Raw genomic sequence first — 23100 nt, forward strand, 5'->3', positions numbered from 1 at the left:
AACAAATGGCCGGCTGTAGCTTTTGTTGCCAAACAGTTGATGCTGTAAATGGAGAGATAATGTTGCTCCATCCATTCAAGACTAGTCAAATGCAATGTTGAAAATGTGCATCAATATAGGCTCTCCGCATAACTATAATGCTATGTGTCTGCACGTCTGAACATCATTGTCCTGAAAACTGAAAGAGAAAAATAAATTAATTTGTCTACTTGAGATTTTTCCCAGTGTTTTCTAACTCACTTAGCCTAACCTTTTATTATTTAGTATGTATCAGGTTTTTTTTTTTTAAATGTATTTATTGTTTGATTTCTTGTATGTATAAGAATATAGGTCACTCTGTTTACTATTTGTTTTTGTTTGTGATTAGTAAAATCCGCCCAAAAAGAAGTAAAATCTTAAAATGAAAATAAAAGGCTTATGGAGATGAACACAAATAAGACACATTTTAAAAGTAATTTTAAATCATTTTTATAATTATTTTTGAAATTATAATGGCAACCAGTGAGCAATTAACATATTTTTATATCAAGAAAGTGATTAAATAAAGGTCAAATCAATATATTGAATAAGTTATTATTTCAATTTCATATTGGTAAAAATAGTTCTTTGTTGCTTATACTTCAAACTGCTCATTGATGCAGCTCCTTTTTTATCGTCCCCACAGTCTCAACTGGAATAAAAATAGGCTGTATCAATCTCTTCCTTCATTTGGTTTATTTAGTTTTATTTATGTTTTGTTTGTTTTTTATCGTAAAATGGTTTGTGTGCATTTTCAGTAATGTATCAATGACTTTTTTCTGCCTATAGCCTGATCATTTTCTTTCTTTTCTTATGACACTCTGTGGCTTTGTTGAGGTGATTGCTGATTGTTCTACTTTTGTTCCATTGTTGTGCTGTCATTTTTTCTTTAATAATTTAAAGGTGTTGCTATATTTGTGCCTTTTAATCTCTTAAATTCTTGATGTTAAAAATATATATATTTTTAAATATAATTGACTAAATATAAGGAAATTTACTGAATATCAGAAAAAGTAGTCTGCCTTTAACAAATATGCACACATGCAGGTGCACGCCTACATAAACTACGCGCACATGCACACACAGAGTTGAGTGACAGGTCAGGGTAAGGTGTGTAGGATACATCTAGAAACAGCAACCTAGTTAAATGTAATTTTAATGATTATTCCCTGGGCTCGGGAAATGACACACACACACATGCACACGCACACGCACGCACACACACACACGCACACACTCATTAAGGCTTGCAGTGACTGACAGCAAACAATGATCCAAACTGTAAGAACAGACTCGTGTCATGAAGAGAAAACGCTCCTGGACACACACTAATGTGAGCAATGAAAAGGAAATAACAAACAGTAACCGCTGTATGAAAGCAGTGCAGAGTGGCGATCGTGAGCTAGCCAGCGGGGCACGCTCACATGCACGAAAATGCACTTTAAGCACGCATGGCTGACCCAGCGGTGTCAGCAGAGCAAGGAGAAGCTTGGATTACAACACATACACACAGGGAGAGACTTCATTCTCTGCTCAGGTAGACATTACTCCTCTATGTCTTTACATAGCAGATAGCTGCTATATTAACGCTCTGGATAGCGAATTTAGAAGAAAGATGAAGAAACCTTTTATTTGTTATATACATACAGATACATACATGAAATTTGACCTCTGCATTAAACCCATCCAAAGTATTTTAGGAGCAGTTGGCTGCTGTAAGCACCCGGGGAGCAACCTGGGGTTTAGTGTCTCACTTAAAGAGCTGGGGATCGAACCGCCAACCTTGTAGTCACGCATTCCGTGACTAAATGTGTTTCTGACGTTTGTTTTTGACGTCACCACACACGCATTTAATGATAGTCCGCAGAGGTCCACAGAGAGACTTCAAAAGGACAAAATGACAAAGAAAAAAATGTCAGATGACAGACTGCATGTGTCGTCAAAAAACAGATGATCATAAATATTAGGCTCTCTAAACACAATTCCTCCATGTGGATAAATGGATTCTTTGTGAAGTCAGCCATTATTGTCCAACAGTGTGGGAGCAGTTACTGCGCATCATTACCCACGGCCATAACACTACATAATGACAACATTTTACTATTTCTACAAATGTTAGGCCTTAAAGGACATGCACGCAGGCGATCTATTTTCCGCCCTGCTTAACAAAAGGAATGAAAATAGTCACCAATGAGAAATAGGAGGATATGTTCCTCAAGGGCGACGGGGTGGGGGTTCATCTGATTGTTTGACCAATCAGATGAGCTGTTAAAATCATTTCTTCTTGTCATCAGTGGAAGCTGATGTGCATGAAGACTTGTGTGTGACGAGGGGAAACACTGACTGCACTGAGCGCTGAATTTACAAAGAATGGTTTGCGGCCGCTGATGGCACCATGAATTGCTTATCATTTGCAACCGCTATCTGCCCCGTCTCAAGGTCCGATTCACAAAAGATATTGTGGCTAATGATATTACAGCGCAAACATGCTCATTAAGTTTTGCAGCTCCGTGCAATTTGCCATTTCTTTTTGCGTCTGATTGCAGTTATCCATGTGGCAAAGTATAAATGAGCTTGAGGCCTATGCGTTGGTTGTTGTGGGTGAGAGTCAGCCTGAGCCGGAATGCCGCTTCCATCCAAACCTCCCGAATTAAGAGAGGAAAGGGAAACATGTTCGGAGGGAGAGGGAATAAATCATTAGTTTATTTGCTTATATAATAACCTTGTGTTTCATTAATTTTTTTTGTGTATTTTCAAAAATGACATGTTACGGAGCTTTGTACATTTATTTCTAAATCTTTTAACTGTCATTGCATTCTGCATCCCAAAATAAATGAGTTTGAGCAGACACCCCTCATAAATGTGCTTCAGTTACCACCAATTCTCTGAAGACGCTAATAATTTCACTGTGTGGCTATTGGCGCTGATATTTGTGAATTGGACAGTTTTTGCAATGAGGCTCATTTGCATAGAAAATGGCCACTTTTGCGCCAAATGTAAGTATGTGTAAATAGAAACAGCACAGGAGCACAGAGACACTATTTGCTTGGCAGCGCAGTTAAGGGGTTCATTTCACCCTCGCGGGTGCTTTGAGAATATACGCTTTCTGTTTGTCTTACTTGTGCAGGTTTAGCAGCTGTAAAAGTTGTGCAATCCTTTTGTGAAATTGCCCCTAGAGTGTTTATTTCCAGCTGATTGTGTTTTAACCTCCACCTCAGTGTATTTTATGTAAATGTGTCTTGGCCTGAAGCAACTGAAGAATTGTTTATTTCCCTTCTCGAGGATGTCTGCCAATGCTGCTTTGCCTAAACTGTTTATTCTCCTCGTGGTTATTGTATGTATTATTTTCAGCCATGTGTACTACTGCCTTAATAAGGGACTAACGTGTAAATCATCTGTGTAGTGCATATTGTAATTGATGTTTGGTAAACAGCAGTGTAGACTGCTCCAGGGTGATCCTCAGGTTTTGGGACATTCCTGCTGCAATGTTAGTGCTGTTTACTGGGTGTGCCTGCAGAGGTTGGTGTTTCCTGACACCGCTGCCACAATACCCAACATCACAGTCAGCCTACCATCATATGGTTTGCCCCATCTGTAGTCCTTTGTATCCCCGGGCCAGACTGGGCACGTCAGCAGCGGGTGGCGGCTGCCTCGCTGAACTGCTGCGTGTCCCTCGCATGTGGTGTCCACACCAGCAGCGTTTCTTGATTATTTCATTTCAAAATAAAAGCCCTCAAGCATTTTTTCTGTGGACAGAATTCCCTCATTTGTTTGCACAAGGCTTTTATTTTGAAATATTTGCAGGACAGTGTTCTAGAACATGCAGTGACTTGCAGAGCTCCATGAATGAATATATTACGGGGTTTTAATTGTGGATTATTACTATTATTTACAAATTACCACACATTTCTTAACCTTTTTTTGTCTAAACCTTCTAGCATCCCCACCAGACTTATATCTACCTGCCTTATATAGAGGAGTTTATACCTACCTAATTGGGTGGCACATACCATTTACAAGGTTAATACATCACACAAATATACAAAAATATACAAATCTATTTACATAAAACCATTACCGGAAATATATATAATCTTAATAAATATGTGCACACCTAAATACAGTATATCTAATAATTACCAATAAATATCTTACATACATCAATACATTGGAAACAGTCCAGCCGAACTTCCACCTACCCACTTCCCAGTGGTTTTTACCCTACCGGAACTATTTAACTGTGTGCGAGCCCCCAGGGAACTCTTTTGCCCAAACACCCTGGGAGAAGAAGATGGGCAGTGGTAAGTTCAAGCATGACATACAAATGACCATTCCACTATTAGTGTAAGCTTTGCGTGCATCTGATTGTGATACTCTTCAAATACCCAACATTTTGCTCCCACTGGGTTTTACATCAAAGCGCATGTTAATGCGTATTTGCCCATTTTCACAGGCGAACGACGAGGTGGAACTGTCGAGCGTCCCCAGATTCATGCCACTGCAATACACCAATTAATCAATAAATACATTTGTTAAAATACCATGTGTGTGTTTATCTAACCTAGTTAAAAATATGTGCAAATAACTGAGTTCAATTAACCATTTGTGTATAGTAATCATAAATACCATTACTCCACATCTAGTAATGGCAAGACGTTGTTACAGTCCAATTGCTTAAATAGGCACATCATCTGAAAGAAGATAAAATATCTACGGTTTAATGTATTAATTGTGTGTGAGAGGTGGAAGTTGTGGAATCTACAATGTTTAAAGGCAGAAAATGTTGTAAAAGCAGATAGGCAGAGGGGGTTAGCACAAGTGACATCACACAGTGATATAAACTCAGAAAAAGTCTGAAAACAGCATCAAACTTAAACTGTGATATTACAAAAACTGTAAAAGAAATCAAAAAGCTGACTTATTCCTCAATAGCTCAAGGTCTTGTCACCCATTTAAAGTTTAAATGAAGCCTGCAACTGAAAGTATGCGGAAACAGTATCATGTCAAAGTGGAGTATGTTTAAGAGGATTTGAAGATTTTCTCCATTGAGTTACATTGTAAAAAAATCTGAAAACAGCTTAATATTTGAAAAATTATAAATGGTAGAAACAAGAAAAGATCTAGCAGGGATGTCCTTTAAGAGCTGAACATTTTGATATTTGAATGGTTTCTGTAACTGAAAGTATGCAGGAGTAGTTAAAGTGGCAATCACACAGATTTTCATTTAAATAAATGTCTGTATAGCCAAACAAGGTAACACAATGGTGATTGAGCCTATGGCCCACTGATGAAAGCATTGCTATTTTAATATTTATATATTAGCAGTATTACAAATGAGTGTCTGTGGTGACATTCCCGGAAAAAAATGCTCTATTACAGTTTTTCTCCATTGTATATGCTCACAAAATGGAACAATGCACACAATTCTGAAAACTTGAAGCTCATGCTCAAAGAAAAATAATCTCTCAATTCTATTACTGTTTATGAATCAAACAAAAAGACACCAGGCTACTAAACTCTGAGCACAATTATATTGTTTTCACTTAAATATAAATTCTAAATCAACCAGGACTGAAATCTTAAGAATTGCCACTTTAAAGTCCAAAAAATGTTCAAAAGAACGTCTGCTGCTGGACAGCATTCACACAACAAGGCTTGCATACATATACATGGGTACAAACTGTATAACCTGCCTTCAAACAATTATAAAAAACACCTCCCTAAACATTGTAAAAATAATTTACACCTTAACTGTACAATTTAGTTATTTAGCTGACGCTCTCACCCTGGCTACTGGCCGTGAGTTTAACAATGGGACAAGTCAGCACATTTCTATTCTAAAGATAAAAAAAACTGAAAATGCAAATACGGGAGATGATTTGGAGATTCTACGATATGTAAAACATCCCAGTAAATAAATAATAATATGGTAAATATTGTGGTGAATATGCAGTTGAGGCAGATCCAAGAACAAGCACATCATTAACTCCTCAAACCTGTGTGCTGTTGTGTCGAGGAGGGAAAGCGAAGGACAGATGGATGGAGTAAAGGGTGAGAAAAAGAGAGAAGGGGTGGTAAGTAGGGCAATGTAAAGACAGATATGATGCAAAAGGGAAACAAAGGCTAAAACAGAAATGAAGGAGAGAGAGAAGAAAACAAGAGCCAGTTAAACGAAGAGAGGAGGGAGGAAGTGAGAGACAAACAGGAGGGGGATGGAGTGAGCAGGAGAGGAAGAGAACAATATCCAGGAGGCAGACAAGCGGAAACTTCTTCTGAATGGAAAGAGGTGGCACTTCACACCTCTATAACGCATTCTCACTATTGAAAAAGAGCTCATTTCCAAGGAGGCAAACAGACGCTGAGGACCCCACACACACACACACTCGCACAAACACACACACACAGGTTTCATTTGGTGGCGAAGTGTACTTCTTTTCTTTCCACTCACAATCTTGCGAGGAACTCTCTCTTTTCACCTTCCAATGCATACCAATTCAAGCTATTTACATAGTCGGTATAACAGTGTGTATGTGTGTGTGTGTGTGTGTGTGTGTGTATGTAGGAACAGGTTCCATGGCCACAAAAACAGCACTTAGGATGACACATCCAGATGTCACACTACGCTATATATTATATATTATAAGAATATATAATATTGTGTGTATATATATACATATATATATATATATATATATATATATGTATATATATACTGTATATTATAATATAAACTGGAAAAACAAAGTTCGTAAACTTGTGTTTGGTGGATTATTTCTCTGTTGTTACAATGCTAATTTGCATTGTATTTTACATCGTTGGAAAGCCTGTTTATTTACCTTCGCAATGATGTCCAACTTGTAAGGATCATGCATTTGTGGGATGAGCAGCACAGCTGATTATGTGGGTAGCGCCCCAGAAAAAAAACACTGCCCCCACCAAAAGCTCTTACTCCATCGGTGCAACAATCAGCATAGCGTTCTCCACGTCGTCTCCATACTTTGACCCTGCCATCCAACTTTCGCAGACAGAACCTGGACTCATCACTGAACATGACATTCCCCCACATGTTCAGGTTCCATTGTCTGTGTTGTCGACACCAGCGCAAACGTGCCTGACAGTGAAGGGCAGTCATTGCAGGCTTCCTGGTAGTCTTATGAGAATACACTGTTTACCGTTGGCAGAGCATTTTGGTACATTTTTCTTGGGCGCTACCCACATAATCAGCTGTGCTGCTCATCCCACAAATGCATGTTCCTTACAAGTTGGACATTATTGCGAAGGTAAATAAACAGGCTTTCCATCCATGTAAAATACAATGCTAATTAGCATTGATACAACAGAGAAATAATCCACCGAACACAAGTTTCCGAACTTTGTTTTTCCAGTAAATATTCTATATTCTATATTACCCTATGCCGGGGGCAAAAATGCATATGGCCTTAGGCCTCTCCTTTAACTATATCGATAGATTTTCGATATTGATACCATTACAATACTTTTCATAATTAAAAGCGGTTTATGTACTTTCCACTGTTAATTACTTATCACATGCATGTTAAAAACGGGACACTTTCTTAAAGTAAATATCAAAAATATGTTGCTTTTTATTATTTTAAACTGAATGTGCAAACATTAACAAATTTTCCATACAATTTTTTTTTTTTAATTTATTTATTTTTTTAGTGCAACTGACTACAAAAAAGACATCCCTACACTCTTCTCACATTAGGCCACATTGTGAATTGAATTAACAGTAAATATATAAGTTGTCACGAACACTGTTCTGCTCATCAGCTGTGCCGTATGTCATATTTAACTGACGTTTTAAAATGATGGCTCCGAGACAATGGTGTCCTCTTCCACTACAGACTGCTCATTTCTGCAGCTCTTGGATCAATTGGTTGCAGCAATATGGCTGATTTCTCGCATCTCCTGTGGGCGGGACTAAGATGTGAGGAGAGGAGGCGAGGAAAGGAATCAAGGAGACATGTTAGTATAATGAAAAGTGCCCAGAGAGGAGGGCATCCACAGCAGCAGGAATACTGATCACTGTGAAACATTATATTGGTGTTGCCCTTGTTGTCCCGTGTTGTCCGTTGTTGTCCGTAGCCTACATGAATTATGGCTGGTGTAGTTTTTTTTGCCGTGTATAGTAGTGCCGCAAATTGATAAACTATGCATAGCGGCGACACATAGCTATGCAACACATTCTCATCCCACCTCATCGCATACTGACACTTTATTAGGACCCCTTCACCCCTTTTAGGCAAAAACATCATAGTTTGGCTTAAAATTGCTACATTTGTAAGGTGAAAATAAAACGTAACATTGTGAACACAAAGACAATTAAAACGTTGTTGGTTTCAAACGGAACACGAACAGCGGTCTCCTGGATGAAATCACTGTGTTTATTCACCACCAGTGTTGCGTTCGGGTATAGGTACTATAAAGGTAATTTCGAGGTTGTCGACTGTATACACAGCCTTCAGTAACTATGGTGCAGTATTTTGTTGACGCAGCCGCTAATCTGGACTACAATATGCTCAGGCTCATGGGTACTGTAGTATTTAGTGCCATTAGATATACCAAATGGACAGAAAAAAAGTGATTTCTCTGAAATTAAATTGAAATATTTAGAAACAACGGTCATAATATAACCATGTAGTATTGTTTATTCATCCACGGTGTCGTCATGCCTTTAAACTTAAAGGCAGGGTCGGTGATCTTGAAGAACTAGCAGAAAGACACTAGATTTTTTTTAAATGATCCAACTGAAAAACTGAGCCCAGTAATCTCAACTGTTGTCCAATGGACGTAGCTAGCAGCACTAGCTGTTGACTAGCTCCAAAAGTCCCTAAACCTAGCAAGAAATTTGCCAAGTTGGCAACACTGACAGTCGCTTCAGCACAACAGTGACAATCATTTCGTTTCACTTTATTTTTAATTAATTATTTATTTCGAACATGTAATAAATACCTTAGTAAAAAACAAAACAAGAATAAAACATAAAATGAACAGTAAACAATCAATTAACAAATAATCAACATAAATACATATTACATGTCCGAAAAGAAGTTGGAAGAAGTATATGGTCCTAGACCCTCTCCGTAACTCGAACAATTACCTCAATATTTATCATATATTCCTTTGTTTATTTCAATTCCAACCTTAGTAATGAAGTGATGTTTTTCACCGGTTGTCCACATTATGATGATCCTTTATTATATGTTGATGTAAAGTGTTCCAGCAGCAGAAGGACCTGTGGTATCTCTCTGTCACACACTGCGGCCTTTCATTGAAAGACCTATTTAACAACACACGGAGGGAGTAGAGCCTTTTGTAGTCCATCTTCAGAACATTGTAGTTTCACTATGGCAGACTCACGTCACTAACATCCACTGCCGTCGCATCATAATTACGGAGCTTATAGTGTAAGAGCAGTCGGATTCTCTTAACACCACGGTTGTCTTTTCCCCAGTCCTTCTGAATTCTCCTTCTCATCTTTCCTTAACCTCATGACGTTTTCCATCCAGGTCAAGGAAAAGTGGTTAGGAAAAGGCGTTAGGACGTAATTTTTTGACTTTTCGAACGCAACCCTGGCAAAAAAATCTTGGTAGTGCACGTGGCTATGGCTCACTCACATTCTCAGGAGGGGCCTTGTGCTCTGTGAAATGCCATATTTGTGCATTTGGTGTGGAAGCAGGATGAGGCAGTTGGCGCTGGTGTCATCATGACGCAGTGGCTTCATTTGACCCTTGTATGTTCGGTGAAAGGGAATTGGGAGAGTCCCCACAATTAGACAAAGAAATGTGTTCCTTTACATTAGTGACTCTTCTAGGCATTCAATGCCATTAGAATCTGTTATTTGGCATCAAAATCTTATAACTTTTAACTTAAGAAAAAATATTTTAGTTTGTGCCTTTAGGTGCTGTGTTTGTTTAGCCATTGCATCTATTGCAGCTTATGCTTTCTACCTTGTTGTTCCTCTATTTAATACTTGCTTAGGATGAAGCCATTTGTTTGAGCATCTGCGACTACTACTGTATGGCCCCAATGAGACACTCCAATAATGGGGACAACCTGATAACTGATATCACCGTGACTGACATTTATTTGCATATGTGCAAAGCTGAAAAGTGTGATCTTTTTGACTCTGACTTTTGAACTTGTGAGAGAAACCTCTTATTTTCTATAGGCCTCGAACCTCTCTTTTGCAGCCCCATGATTCAAGTTGCTAAAAGCCTATGGAACAATTTCCTAGTGCTATATAGAACTTTTTTTTTGGTATAATGCTTTTTGCTTATAGTCCCTCCACCTTGTGCATATTTTCTCTAAGTACAAATTGGCTGAATGGGTCGGTAAGTGGTGCGTTGAATTGTCTATTCCAGGTCTGCCCAGGCGGTCTCAGCAGAGTGCTTTTTTTACATCTCAAACAGTGTGTCTTTACAGATCATTGTTTGCGAATGGAATGAACCCCCTCCTGTGTGCTTGTCATTTGTGCCGTAAAAAGCTCTTATCTGGTGCACAGCAAGACAGACAATCACTGGCAAGAGAAAGAGAGGGAGCAAAAGAGAGATAAAACGGAGAAAGATAGCAAAGGCTACTTAAGCACAAATAGAGGGGTTGACAATCGAGGGGGACAAGGAGCGGAGAAAAGAGAAAATGGTGAAGACATTGCACATGTTTTGCTACGGCATCATCCTCAAAAAGGAAGAAGTGTTGGTGAAAGAAAGGTAGGAAGAAGGTATTCCAACAGAGAGGAGAAGAAAGGGGAACGTAATTTTGGATGGATAGAGGACAGGCAATAGAGGGATAGAAGAGGGAAGAGTCAGAGATGCAAACATTTTAATCCTCCCATCTATTTATAATCTACTCCCAAATGTGTTGGGTGGTATATTCAACACATCGGAGGAATACACTGTTCAAAATTGCACAAAAAACACAAGGCTTTCATCCAGGCTAAAGGCTTCCATCCAGGAGATCGCAGATCGTGTCCCATGCATCATGTTACAATCAGCTGTTCGTTCGTGTCCCGTGTTCACAACGTTCAGTGTCATTTTCACTGTACAAATGTAGTAGTTTTAAGCCCAACCATGTATTTCTTTTCTAAACCTAAATATAGTAGTTTTGTCGCCTAATTCTTAAGTGACGCCAAGGGTAACTAGAAGTGCACTCGGAGAGCGCAGACCTCCGCCAAGGCAGGTTTCATGTACGTCGCGGGTGCACTTTCTCGGAGCGTTTACCATTGCCGCAGATGGGTTTCCATTTTAGTGTGCATATCATACCGGCCCTAAGGGGTGCTTTGGGCAGCGGTATCTAATGCCGATGGCCATGACAGGGTGTTGTGGTCCTTGCTAGTGAAAGAAACAACTAAGCTTTCTGTGTTTTGAAGTTTTTGTTTTGCAAACTTTGGCATTGCCCGGTTTCAGATAGACAGGCGGATCCTGTTCCTGACAGTAATGACTTGAAGCAATATTTTTTTCCCTTGGACGCTGAGGGCATGTCCTGCTCTACTCTGACCTGCCCTACTTTGCCTCTGATTGGCTAACCCTGATATTCTTACCCTAACCCCAACCAATCTCACTCCTCATGAATAAATCTAACCAACCCAACCAACAAAGGCAAAAAGTACTAACCAATCACAGGCAGAGAAAGGTGGGTCATAACTTTGCCATCCTGGGGGAAAAAAAACTTGACAACTGGTTGATGTACTACATAGTGGACGGAGGTGAAGTGTCTATCTTCGTCTTTACAGTCCTCCACCTGTATTTCTGCAGACAACAAACACAGTAAGAAGCACTTTAATCTTTAGTTGTACCTGAAACTGCTTTTATTTGATTATTCTGTTTAATAGAAATTCAATTTTAAATCAAATTTAAATTGTCTCAGCTTCATTTTCAGGACATTTGGAAATTTTTTAAGAGTGATCAGTTTAGTTTGTGAATGTTCAAAGAGACGTTTTATTATCTGTATAATAATAAGTATATGTAATAGAATAAAATCTACACAGTTTTTACAATGTAATCCCATCACTGACATTTCAAGGAAAATCGAAGAACTATTTAAGAGTTTTTATGCCTTAAAAGGTCCTTAAACTGTGCACATGATCCAATAAAATACCTTCATATAAGTATATATATAAAAATACCTTTACAGAAGAAGGAGTACGTGTGCTCTGATGTCAGTGGTGGGGCCGGATGAACCAGTCTGAGGGCCTCGGAGGGGGGGAGTGGGTTGTTGGGCCCCTTCGAAACCTCTGCCCAGTGTTGGATTACCAGTTCGTTCTCATTCCCACGGCGTCAAATACTGGGGCTTTCCATTAACTACAATGTAAATCCATAGTAAACGCTCAGAGAAAGTGTGCTGGGGGTGTGGTGACGTAGCTTAAACAGCGAAAAGAGTGTGGGTGAGAGTGGGGTGGGGGAGGGTGTATGTATGTATGTACTGTATGTATGTGGGGGCAACAGCTTGCAAATGAGACCTCCTCTGTGGGAGATAGTAATAAGATATATTATCATAAAAGAAGTAAAGAAAAATGTGCTATAAGATCACCAGGTGGCTCTTTGTGTATTAAGGTAAACAGAACAACCTATATAGAGAAATATGATACATCATAAACACTTTTCAAACATGTATTTCACTCTATAAATGTACTGGTAATGTAACTTTTTTGGGTGCCAGAAAATGAAAAATATTCTCAAGTGGTGGGGCCAGATGAACCAGTCTGAGGGCCTCGGGAGGGAGGACTGGGTTGTTTGGGCCTTTCCAAACCTCCGCCAAATGTTGGGTTACCAGCTTGTTCTCATTCCTAAGGAGGCTGGACTGGTTTACGTCAAATACCGAGGCTTTGTTACACATCAGTCTTCTCCATCCGTGGTAATACTGTAAAAGAAGTAAAGAAGAATGTCCGATAACATCACCAGGGGGCTCTTTGTGTATTTAGGTATTCAGAACAACCTATAATATAGCTAGCTTACAATCAGACAACTCAATGCATTGTCCAGTCAAATGTCATGTCTACAATCAATGGATCTATTCTCTCTCCGAAGGTGAAGCCATGTCCTGCTCAGCCTGCCAGTTGACTTCCCAGCGCACATTTCTCTTCAGCAGTCTACTGGTGTTTGGCTTTCTTTGCATTCTCTTCACATAAGCATGACTTCAAAGACCCCAAGTTTGGCATTTACATGGAGAAAGGCCGTCAATTCTGTCCTACATTGCTGTGTGGAGAGAGAGAACAGACCCAGGACCCAAACAACAACAGTTCTACAGAGATGCACATCAACCCACAACCCAGCGACACCAAGAAGATCCAGGCAGCAGCAGTAGACGCTGAGCCCGACACTATAGTATTGATCTGGAGTTGGCCATTTGGCCACAAACATACTATGAACTGCAGTATTTTCAATATCGAAAAATGCCGCTTGACAGCTGACAAGACACTTTACCCTAATGTAGCAGTTGTGTACTCTCTCTTTGCGTTGTGTTATGAATGATGTCCACACACCGTCACGTTTGGCTCCAACTCGCCATTTATTCTGATAATACAGAGATGATGTTAGATTTCCCACAGTCAGTCTCACAGCGGCAAAGCTTCTCAAAGATGCACGGAGACGGCATATGCAGACTGTTTACAAGTTATTTACATACAAGCTAACATTAATACAAATATAAAAATATACAACATGTACCTGATAATACAGAGATGATGTTAGATCTCCCACAGTCAGTCTCACAGCGGCAAAGCTTCTCAAAGATGCTAAAACAAAATGATATCAGTTGAAGTTGCTGTTGATTAGTCAGCTAGCTTTAACTAAGCTAGCAAAGTCACCGACAACGTGGCGTGTTCAACAAAGTACAATCAAAGAGGCAACTAATATCAACATTCAGCATTTTCTCTAGTACTTTGTACGCTTAGCTCGACATACAATTTACAGAAACACAATTTTACCCATAAAAACAAGGCTTATGCTCTTTATATTTACGGAGCTAATTCAAAGTCAACCTACCACGGAGACGGCATATGCAGACTGTTGACCAGATGCGGGGTGCACCTGTCAAGTCTGCATGGGCGCAGTAGAGGGCGCTAATGCTACGTACACACAACGGTCTCCATGGCAACCTCCATTATAATCAGATGTCAGAGTAAATAATATATAAAATGAATAATAATAATTAAATATTAAAGTAAATAATATATAAAATGAATAATAATTAAATAATAAAGTAAATAATAAAGTAAATAACACGATATTGAAACAGATGACATATAATACATTCATTCAGTGTACATACATATAAACATATTAAGACAGAGTTAGTAATGGCAAGTGTAATCATTAACTCCGCTACATTCCCCCCTGCTGATTTTCACTTGCCCATTCAAGCCAAACCAAAATGAACAAGTGAGACTGAGCTGCCAGATCACCATAGAACAGAACATACCAGGTACCAACAATATACAGAAGAAAAGAAAAAAAATGCCTATGCGTACAGTACTGTTCAGATCACAGATATCAAGTATTCCAGTCATAAAGACTATTCCTTAAGAATTAGAATGTGAAAGGTCTGCAAAGCCTACCAACACCCATAGGAAAACATGCCCATCTACATGTTAGGCTACTCAAATATTGCATCATTAAGACAGTACAATCATGAACCACCTGAACATACACATTACCTATACTCACTTACAGGTGTCATATTCTGAGAGAGAAAAAAAAATTATAATAATCTCCCACCAAGCAGAAGAAGCAATACATTCACTTATGTACCAATGCAACTACACATAACTATCAACGACCAGCAAGAACTTTCTGGCTCATGTGCTGAATAAGCCTTAAAACAGGTCTAACAACCCTCCCATATCTCGTCACTCTCCGTGTGTTATCACGGGAAAGGGTTTGGTCTGCCCCTGACAGAACTACAGAACCTGCATCAGGAGGCAGCGAAACAACAGCAGGTCGAGAGTCAACAAAGTCCACAGAACAGTCAGTGTTCACAGCTGGGTCACAAAGACCAGACTGGTGTGGTCTGTTCTCTCTAGTCAAGTTTGGATCGTCAGGCAGAGTCGGGTCAGATTCGTCAACGGCTTCCACTGAGTCATCAGCAGCAGGAACATCCTCTGCAGTAGTTGACTGATCTCCCGTGGAGGCTGGGAGCTGAGAGATCCATGTGACAGTCCTGTCCTCAGGTCCACATTCAGGCAGCAAGACAAAGCCCCTCTCATTTGCATCCAACACAGACTCATCCACATCGCCATCGGTCAGGCCACTGACTGAAGAACAGTTCTCATGCTCAGTTGAAACGGGCAGGAAATTCACAGGCATAATCACATTCCTGTGGACCACTTTCTCTCGGTCTGTTGCAGAGTTCTTGAGTCTGAAAGTGTGAGTGTTCTCATGTTTCTCCACGACAGTGTAGAGGTGGCTCTCCCAGCGATCAGCCAGCTTCCTCCGTCCGCGTTCTCCCTTGTTAGCCAAAAGGACCCTGTCCCCAACATCCACAGGTGCACCTCTCAGCTTGCGGTTGTATAGATCAGCCTGCCTCCCCTGTTGCTTAGCGGCTGAGGCCTGGGCAATCTTGATAGCCTCCGCCAAGTCACGTCTGAGACACTGTACATAGGCATCATAATCCATCATCTGGTCATCCATAAGCACAGACTCAAACATCATGTCCACAGGCAGCCTGGGCGTTCTGCCGAACATCAGTTGAAAGGGAGCAAAGCCTGTGGTTTCGTGAACTGTGGCATTATAGGAGAAGGTGAGAGATCGTAGGTGCTGGGGCCATCTGTGCTTGGCTTTCGGCGGAAGGGCTCTGATCATATTTCCAAGGGTGCGATTGAACCTCTCAACCGCTCCGTTGCCCATGGGGTGGTAGGGCGTTGTATGAGATTTCTCAACACCAGCAACCTGGAGCATCTCTGCGATCAGACTGCTCTCAAAGTTCGCACCCTGATCTGAGTGCACCCGTTCAGGGAAGCCATAGACGCAAAAGAAATTGTTCCAGAGCTGATGAGCGACAGCCTTGGCTGACTGATTGGGACAGAGATAGGCCTGAGCCAGCTTGGTGAAATGGTCAGTCACTACGAGAACATCAAGGGACTTGTTTGAGGAGTCTTCAGCAGACCAAAAGTCAATGCAAACCAACTCAAGAGGTCTGGATGTCTTAACACTCTCGAGTGGCGCCCTGGCTTCTGGTTCAGGAGACTTACTGACCACACAACGGTGACAGCGCCGCACATACTCCTTGACATTCTCCTCCATCCCATGCCAATAGAACCGCTGTCTCGTCAGGTAGAGTGTCCGTCTCTGCCCCTGGTGACCCGCCTCGTCATGTACCCCTCTGAGAACTTTCTCTTTCAAGGCAGAGGGCACAACGTACCGGTAAGTTTTTCTCTTTGTGACAGCGTCCTTAGAGGTGCGATACAGGACACCTGAGTTGATGGTGAGCTGGTCCCAGCATCGAAGGAGCCGCAGAGCATCAACAGGCTCATGTGTGCGTTCACGTCTAGACGGCCTTCTCTGACGTTCCACAAAGTGAAGCACACGACTCAAACAGGGGTCAGCACGCTGCATAGCCATCAGCGTGTCCTTGGGCAGAGGGTGGAATTCAGACAGCTCTGGTGGTTGAATGGACTGAGTGAGCTGAGGCAAGAGCAAAGCATGAGGGGGCAGGCACTCGTGATCCAAAGAATGCTCCAGAACAGCAGACACTGCCTGCGAGGAGATAGATGGATGTAGGGGCACAGCCACTGCAGTGTTGGAAGCCACTGTCAAGGGATGAAGCACATGTAGCCGGCTCAACGGATCACAAGACAGACGGAAAGCATCCTGCACACAGTCAAGGTCCAAAGCATTTGCTTTCTCCAGGAGTGCACCGTATGGGACTGTTGTGAGGCGATGAAGAACACTCGGTTGCACAAATGGCTCACGGCTGAGGGCATCCGCCACTACATTCTTAGGGCCAGGAATGTACCTGATGTCAAAGTCGTATGGGGCCAGTTTCGACACCCATCTCTGTTCACAGGCATCCAGTTTCGGCTTACTGAGAATGTACGTGAGCGGGTTGTTGTCTGTCCATACAGTGAATTTTTGGCCTCTCAGCCAATGGCTGAATTTGTCACAAACAGCCCACTTGAGTGCGAGGAATTCCAGCCTGTGAGCTGGATAGCGTGACTGGGCATAGTTGAGCGATTTGCTGGCAAATGCGACGGGTCGGGCAACATCATTACCCTCAACCACTTGAGACAATACAGCCCCGAGGCCATTGGAAGAGGCATCAACCGAGAGCAAGAAAGGTTTGCCAAAGTCTGGGTGAGCAAGGGTAGCATTATCCAGCAATGCCTGTTTCAGCTTTTCGAAAGCCTCACTGCATTCAGGTGTCCAGTCAGCAGAGGTGAGCCTCCTGATCACAGGTGGGCTCCTTTTGTTCTTGGCATGACGAGGCCTCCTCATCCCAGACGTCAGTGCAAACAGCGGTTTGCTGATGCAGGAGTATCCCTCAAAGAACTGCTGATAAAAGCCAACCATTCCAAGGAAGGATCTGATCTTGGTAGGAGAGGGGGTGCCAGTGCCCTCCTCCATCAAATCTCTGTCATCCAAGTCAACGATGGCTTTGACTTTCTCAGGATCAGTGTAGATGCCATCCTTCCTCACCACATGTCCAAGAAACTTCACAGAAGGTCTCATGAAGTGGCACTTTTTAGGAGCTAGTTTCAGGTTGTGCGCCTTTAACCTCTCAAAAACCATCTCCAACCTCTGCAGCGCCAGCTGTTCATCAGGGGCAAATACCAGTATGTCATCCAGGTAACACAAGAGGCTCAAGAAGTTTTGATCACCGAAGATAGCCATCATCATCCTCATGAACGTGGCAGGGCTGTTGCATAGGCCCTGTGGAAGCCTGTTGTACTCATGCAGACCGAATGGAGAGGTGAACGCAGTGAACTTCTTGTCCTCCTCATGGACCTCCACGTTGTAATAACCAGAGGTCAGGTCCATGGTCGAGAAGAATGCATTCCCTCCGAGGGCAGCCAAGGCGTCAGCCTGGTGAGGCAAGGGATGCGCGTTCAGCCAACGAAAATCAGTGAAGAGCCGCAAGTCTCCGTTCTTTTTCCAGACGAGGACAAGAGGTGAGGCATACTCGCTGGTAGACTTACTTATGATGTCACGTTCCTCCATTTCATTCAAGGCCACTCTGAGCTTCTCGTAGTGTGATGGAGACAGACGGCGATAAGGGAGTCTGAAGGGTTTGCTGTCACTCAGTCGGATGCGGTGGACAAAGTCTTTTGCTCTTCCACAGTCCAGCCTGTGGCGGGAGAAAATGGACTCATACTTGGCCAACAGATCAACAAGCTTTGCTTTCCAAAAAGGAGACAGATGACTCGAATCAACGTCAATGTCTTGCAGTCCTAAGTCACGGAGTGTCGGATTGCAAGGTCAGTGTGCAGGGCACTCTGAGTCAACAGTCAAGCTCTTCTCACTGGCTGTGTCAGACTTGTCAGCTGTCTTGGTCACTGTGCATTTCACATCAACAGGTGAGTCATTTTCATACAGGTAGTCAGTGTCAAAGTCTTCCAGTGCCACACATGTGGACACGTCAGCAATTTTACAGTTGCGTTTCAGAGTCACTGGTTTAGTGGAGGGGTTGGTGACTCTCACCGGGACCCAACCGTCGCCCCACAGCGGTGTCACAATACGACCCACCATAACTGTCCGTGGCACTGTGCGAGACTCACTTGGCTCTACAATGACCGTGCTGCCAGCGGAGAGACATTTATGGCTAGGCAGGCGGCCCCAAACCAAGTGTTCCTTCATGGGCTCCAAGGTCACAGCATGTTTGAGTTTAACAGTGCCCACCTTGTCAGAACACTCATTTCCTCTCCATTTCTCCACAGTGGTCAACAGCTGCAGCAGCGTTTCCTCCTCCTCGGAACCTTGATCCGAAAGAGACACTTTCTCCCAGAAATCCTCAGAATGCTTCAGCACCCGAATGAGATGTTTGATGACATTGCTGCCAAGAATGAGATCATCACTCTGACCCTCCACAATGAGTGTGGGGACTGAGATGCGATTAACAAGTACTTTCATCTGAAGCTCACATACTCCCACAGGAGTTGTTCGCAAACCCCCGCATCCAATGAGAACAACTGATGTAGGAGAAACAGAGCCCGGAGAAACAACATTAGCTTGTTCCAAGAGGGGAAGCATGCGAGAGCTCAAGGAACAGGCCATCGAGCCACTGTCCAGCATAGCTCGCAGCTTCACAGCATCCTGGACCAGCACATCAGTGTAGAAAAGGTTATCGGTAGCAGAAAGCCTCTGCGTGTTTTGAAATATCACGGTAGTGTCATCATCTGTTGAGGCACAGAACTGTGAGTAAACAGATTCAAGATCAACATCCTCCTGTTCTTGTGGGGACATGTTAACTGGCCCTCCACTAGTCCCCTGCTCATGTGGGCCAGTTAGTTTTCCTGCTGACTTGGACCGCCAGGCTGAGCAGCAGACGAGGCAGGACCAGGGGAGACAGGACAAGTCATCGCTTGATGTCCAGCAGCATGGCAGCGGAAGCAAAGACGTTCACTCCTACAGTGGGACACAGTGTCATGATTATCATTCCCACAAACGGCACATGGCCCCCGCGACCTTGTGCGGCTGCCAGTCCCTGGTCGAGGAGGCCTGGAACGCTGAGAGGACTCACGCTACAGCAAGCGCTCCAGAAGAGAGATGACATGCTCAAGAGACTGACTCTCATTTGGAAATGGTCTACCGGCAGTATGCGGTTGCGGGGTAGAAGGGCTCTCTGTAGTCTGAACATGGCTGCGAATAACCTCTTCAGCCTGGGCAGGCTGCAAGCGATCAGCTGGGCCTGCAGATTGACGCTGCTGGAGACGCCGTTTACGGTGATGCTCGTCCAGCCGCACCTGAACATCAGTGGCAGTCCATTCCTCCAGTGGCTTACAGCTGAAGATTAAACACAGTTCAGGATCGGGACAATGAGTGATGAACATAACTGTCACTTCACGAGCGGGGTTGTCAAGAGTCTTGCCTTGTCTCTTTAGTCCATCCACAGCAATGTCAATGGCTTTGTTAAGCCGAATCCAGTAGTCAACAGCAGTCTCAGTGGGGTAAGGCTTTGTGTCGTAAAAGTCAGCAAGAGGCATAAAAGAGACCACCGATTCACTGAAGTGCTGTCTGAGTATGTCAAACACAGGTTGTGGGCCTGACATCAAGTCCAACGAGGGTTTGCTACGTAGCCCAACCTTCACAACATCCCGTGCTTTCCCTTGTAGCTTATTGAGCACTTCTTCTACTTGGTCACACAGCTCAATGCCCCTCCTACTCAGATAAATCCTGACAGATTTCTCCCACTCAGAGACTGAAAGTCTGTCAGTGTTGTCTCCCCTGAAAGGGCGGGGTTCATAGCTCTCATGGCTAACTGTCAGGTTAACCTTAGAAAGATCAGCAGTGGACGAATGAGGCACACTAACATCATTAGCTGGAATGGACTTAAGACAGGAGACAATGTTTTCACCAATACTGGCCCCAATCTGTTTCACTAAGTCACTCAGAGCAGTCACTGGGACATGTTCAACCTCCTGATCAGAAGGTGTAAACTGCCCCTCTGCACCTACATCAGCAGTGCCATAAGTATTATCACACCCCACATTATTTACCTTAGCAATATGAGGGGTAGATGTCACAGGTTTTACCCTAGTTCGTCCACCGTCCACATTTGAAAGTAGACTAAACCACATACTCGTACCCCTGCCAATACCCGACACATTAGGCCCATCCATTTTCAGTGAAAAGAAAAAAAAAACTTAACACTATGACTATCCAGGGATTTTTTTATTTTTTTTTTACACTTTGTCCTCCATACAGGAAAAAAAATAATATATATATAATGCCCAAACCACACACAAATTGCTTCGACTCACAGAAGAGGAAGAAAAAAAATAAAATCCTAGCAGAATATTTCTTTTTTTTTTTTTTTTACCTCCACATTTCACAATTATAAAAATAGCAATAACATGTACACAGTGAATCCCATTAACATCACTACATGTAAAGTTATTTTCTTCTAAATCACTCAAATCCGCTAATCACAAAATATAGTCCATAGAAAGTAACACTTGTCAGATTTCCAATCACATTTGCGACTCATGGCACCATGGAAAGCTGATTGCGCAACAGGCGGAGCTGATGAAACTCCGGTCTTGTCGTCGAGTCCGCAGCAACACCAAGGAGAAGAACGGGTCACGGCACCATTGTAGCAGTTGTGTACTCTCTCTTTGCGTTGTGTTATGAATGATGTCCACACACCGTCACGTTTGGCTCCAACTCGCCATTTATTCTGATAATACAGAGATGATGTTAGATCTCCCACAGTCAGTCTCACAGCGGCAAAGCTTCTCAAAGATGCACGGAGACGGCATATGCAGACTGTTTACAAGTTATTTACATACAAGCTAACATTAATACAAATATAAAAATATACAACATGTACCTGATAATACAGAGATGATGTTAGATCTCCCACAGTCAGTCTCACAGCGGCAAAGCTTCTCAAAGATGCTAAAACAAAATGATATCAGTTGAAGTTGCTGTTGATTAGTCAGCTAGCTTTAACTAAGCTAGCAAAGTCACCGACAACGTGGCGTGTTCAACAAAGTACAATCAAAGAGGCAACTAATATCAACATTCAGCATTTTCTCTAGTACTTTGTAAGCTTAGCTCGACATACAATTTACAGAAACACAATTTTACCCATAAAAACAAGGCTTATGCTCTTTATATTTACGGAGCTAATTCAAAGTCAACCTACCACACCAGCTGTCAAGTCTGCATGGGCGCAGTAGAGGGCGCTAATGCTACGTACACACAACGGTCTCCATGGCAACCTCCATTATAATCAGATGTCAGAGTAAATAATATATAAAATGAATAATAATAAGTAAATAATAAAGTAAATAATAAAGTAAATAACACGATATTGAAACAGATGACATATAATACATTCATTCAGTGTACATACATATAAACATATTAAGACAGAGTTAGTAATGGCAAGTGTAATCATTAACTCCGCTACACTAAGGCCCACGGGGTTCTCATCCACCACATTGATCTAGGACCCATGCCGACAGAACCGCGTCCCTATTTTCAGAAATGGGTGTGGTTTAATATGGAGCCACCTGCAATCATAACTCAATTCCCTAAACTTAATGACGTATTCAACTTAACATGCAATTATCGCCCAGATTCAAATATTCCAGTGCCTTATGGGTCTCTGGTGCAAGTGACATCGCAAGATAAAAGTTTCAAATTGCCAGCAAAGGACAAGTTGGTGTGTTGGATTGTGAGCAGATGGAGCCCGAAGTTAAAGAGAGTTCAGTTCTACAATGAACTGAAGAAACACATCAACATTCATACTTATGGAGGAGCCTTTGGCCATCGTCCAAGTATCGAAGGCTATAAAGAGATAGTTTCTAGTTGTAAATTCTACCTCTCCTTTGAAAACTCTATCTACAAAGACTACATCACAGAGAAGGTATACAAACCTATGATGTTGGGAACTGTACCAGTAGCTCTGGGCCCTCAAAGACAAAATTATGAGGAATATATCCCACCTGATTCTTTCATTCATGTCGATGACTTTTCCACTCCAAAGGAGCTGGCAGAGCGGCTACTTTACCTTGACCAAAATCATACAGAGTACATGAGATACTTTAGATATACAAGCAGGTATAAAGTTAAATTTTCTAAGTTTGGAATTGAACATTCTTGCAAAACTTGTAAATACTTACAAAACCACAAGGAGTACCAAGCTGTTCATGATCTTAACAAATGGTTCTGGGGTTAACATGTTGTCATCACTCACATCGAAATTCTACATATTGTGTCTTTAATTCACTTCTTTGCTGAAGGTGTCATAATGCACTCAACTGTTACATTTCTAAGAAGTTACAGAAAGTCTGTAGGGATAATAATCTTGGATTCTGTGGTTTGTAGTTTCACATATATTCTTATAAAAGGAAGACAATATTATATTTTGTAAGGGGCACAGTAGAAGGTCTTTGAACAC

General features: G+C 42.1%; 1 protein-coding gene across 1 annotated transcript; it reads left to right on the plus strand.

Annotated features, from left to right (window-relative positions):
• Positions 1-22152: 22152 nt before the first annotated feature.
• Positions 22153-22878, plus strand: LOC141763638 (4-galactosyl-N-acetylglucosaminide 3-alpha-L-fucosyltransferase 9-like). The gene has a single exon (XM_074628156.1). The coding sequence runs from the start codon at positions 22153-22155 to the stop codon at positions 22876-22878; it is 726 nt and encodes a 241-aa protein (XP_074484257.1).
• The last annotated feature ends 222 nt before the right edge of the window (positions 22879-23100 follow it).

This window comes from Sebastes fasciatus, chromosome 3, assembly GCF_043250625.1.
Source record: "Sebastes fasciatus isolate fSebFas1 chromosome 3, fSebFas1.pri, whole genome shotgun sequence".
Lineage (NCBI taxonomy): Eukaryota > Metazoa > Chordata > Actinopteri > Perciformes > Sebastidae > Sebastes > Sebastes fasciatus.

What these genes read in the sequence shown, in the direction of transcription:
- LOC141763638 (XM_074628156.1), top strand. Translation starts at nt 22,153, where the DNA reads ATGCCGACAGAACCGCGTCCCTATTTTCAGAAATGGGTGTGGTTTAAT.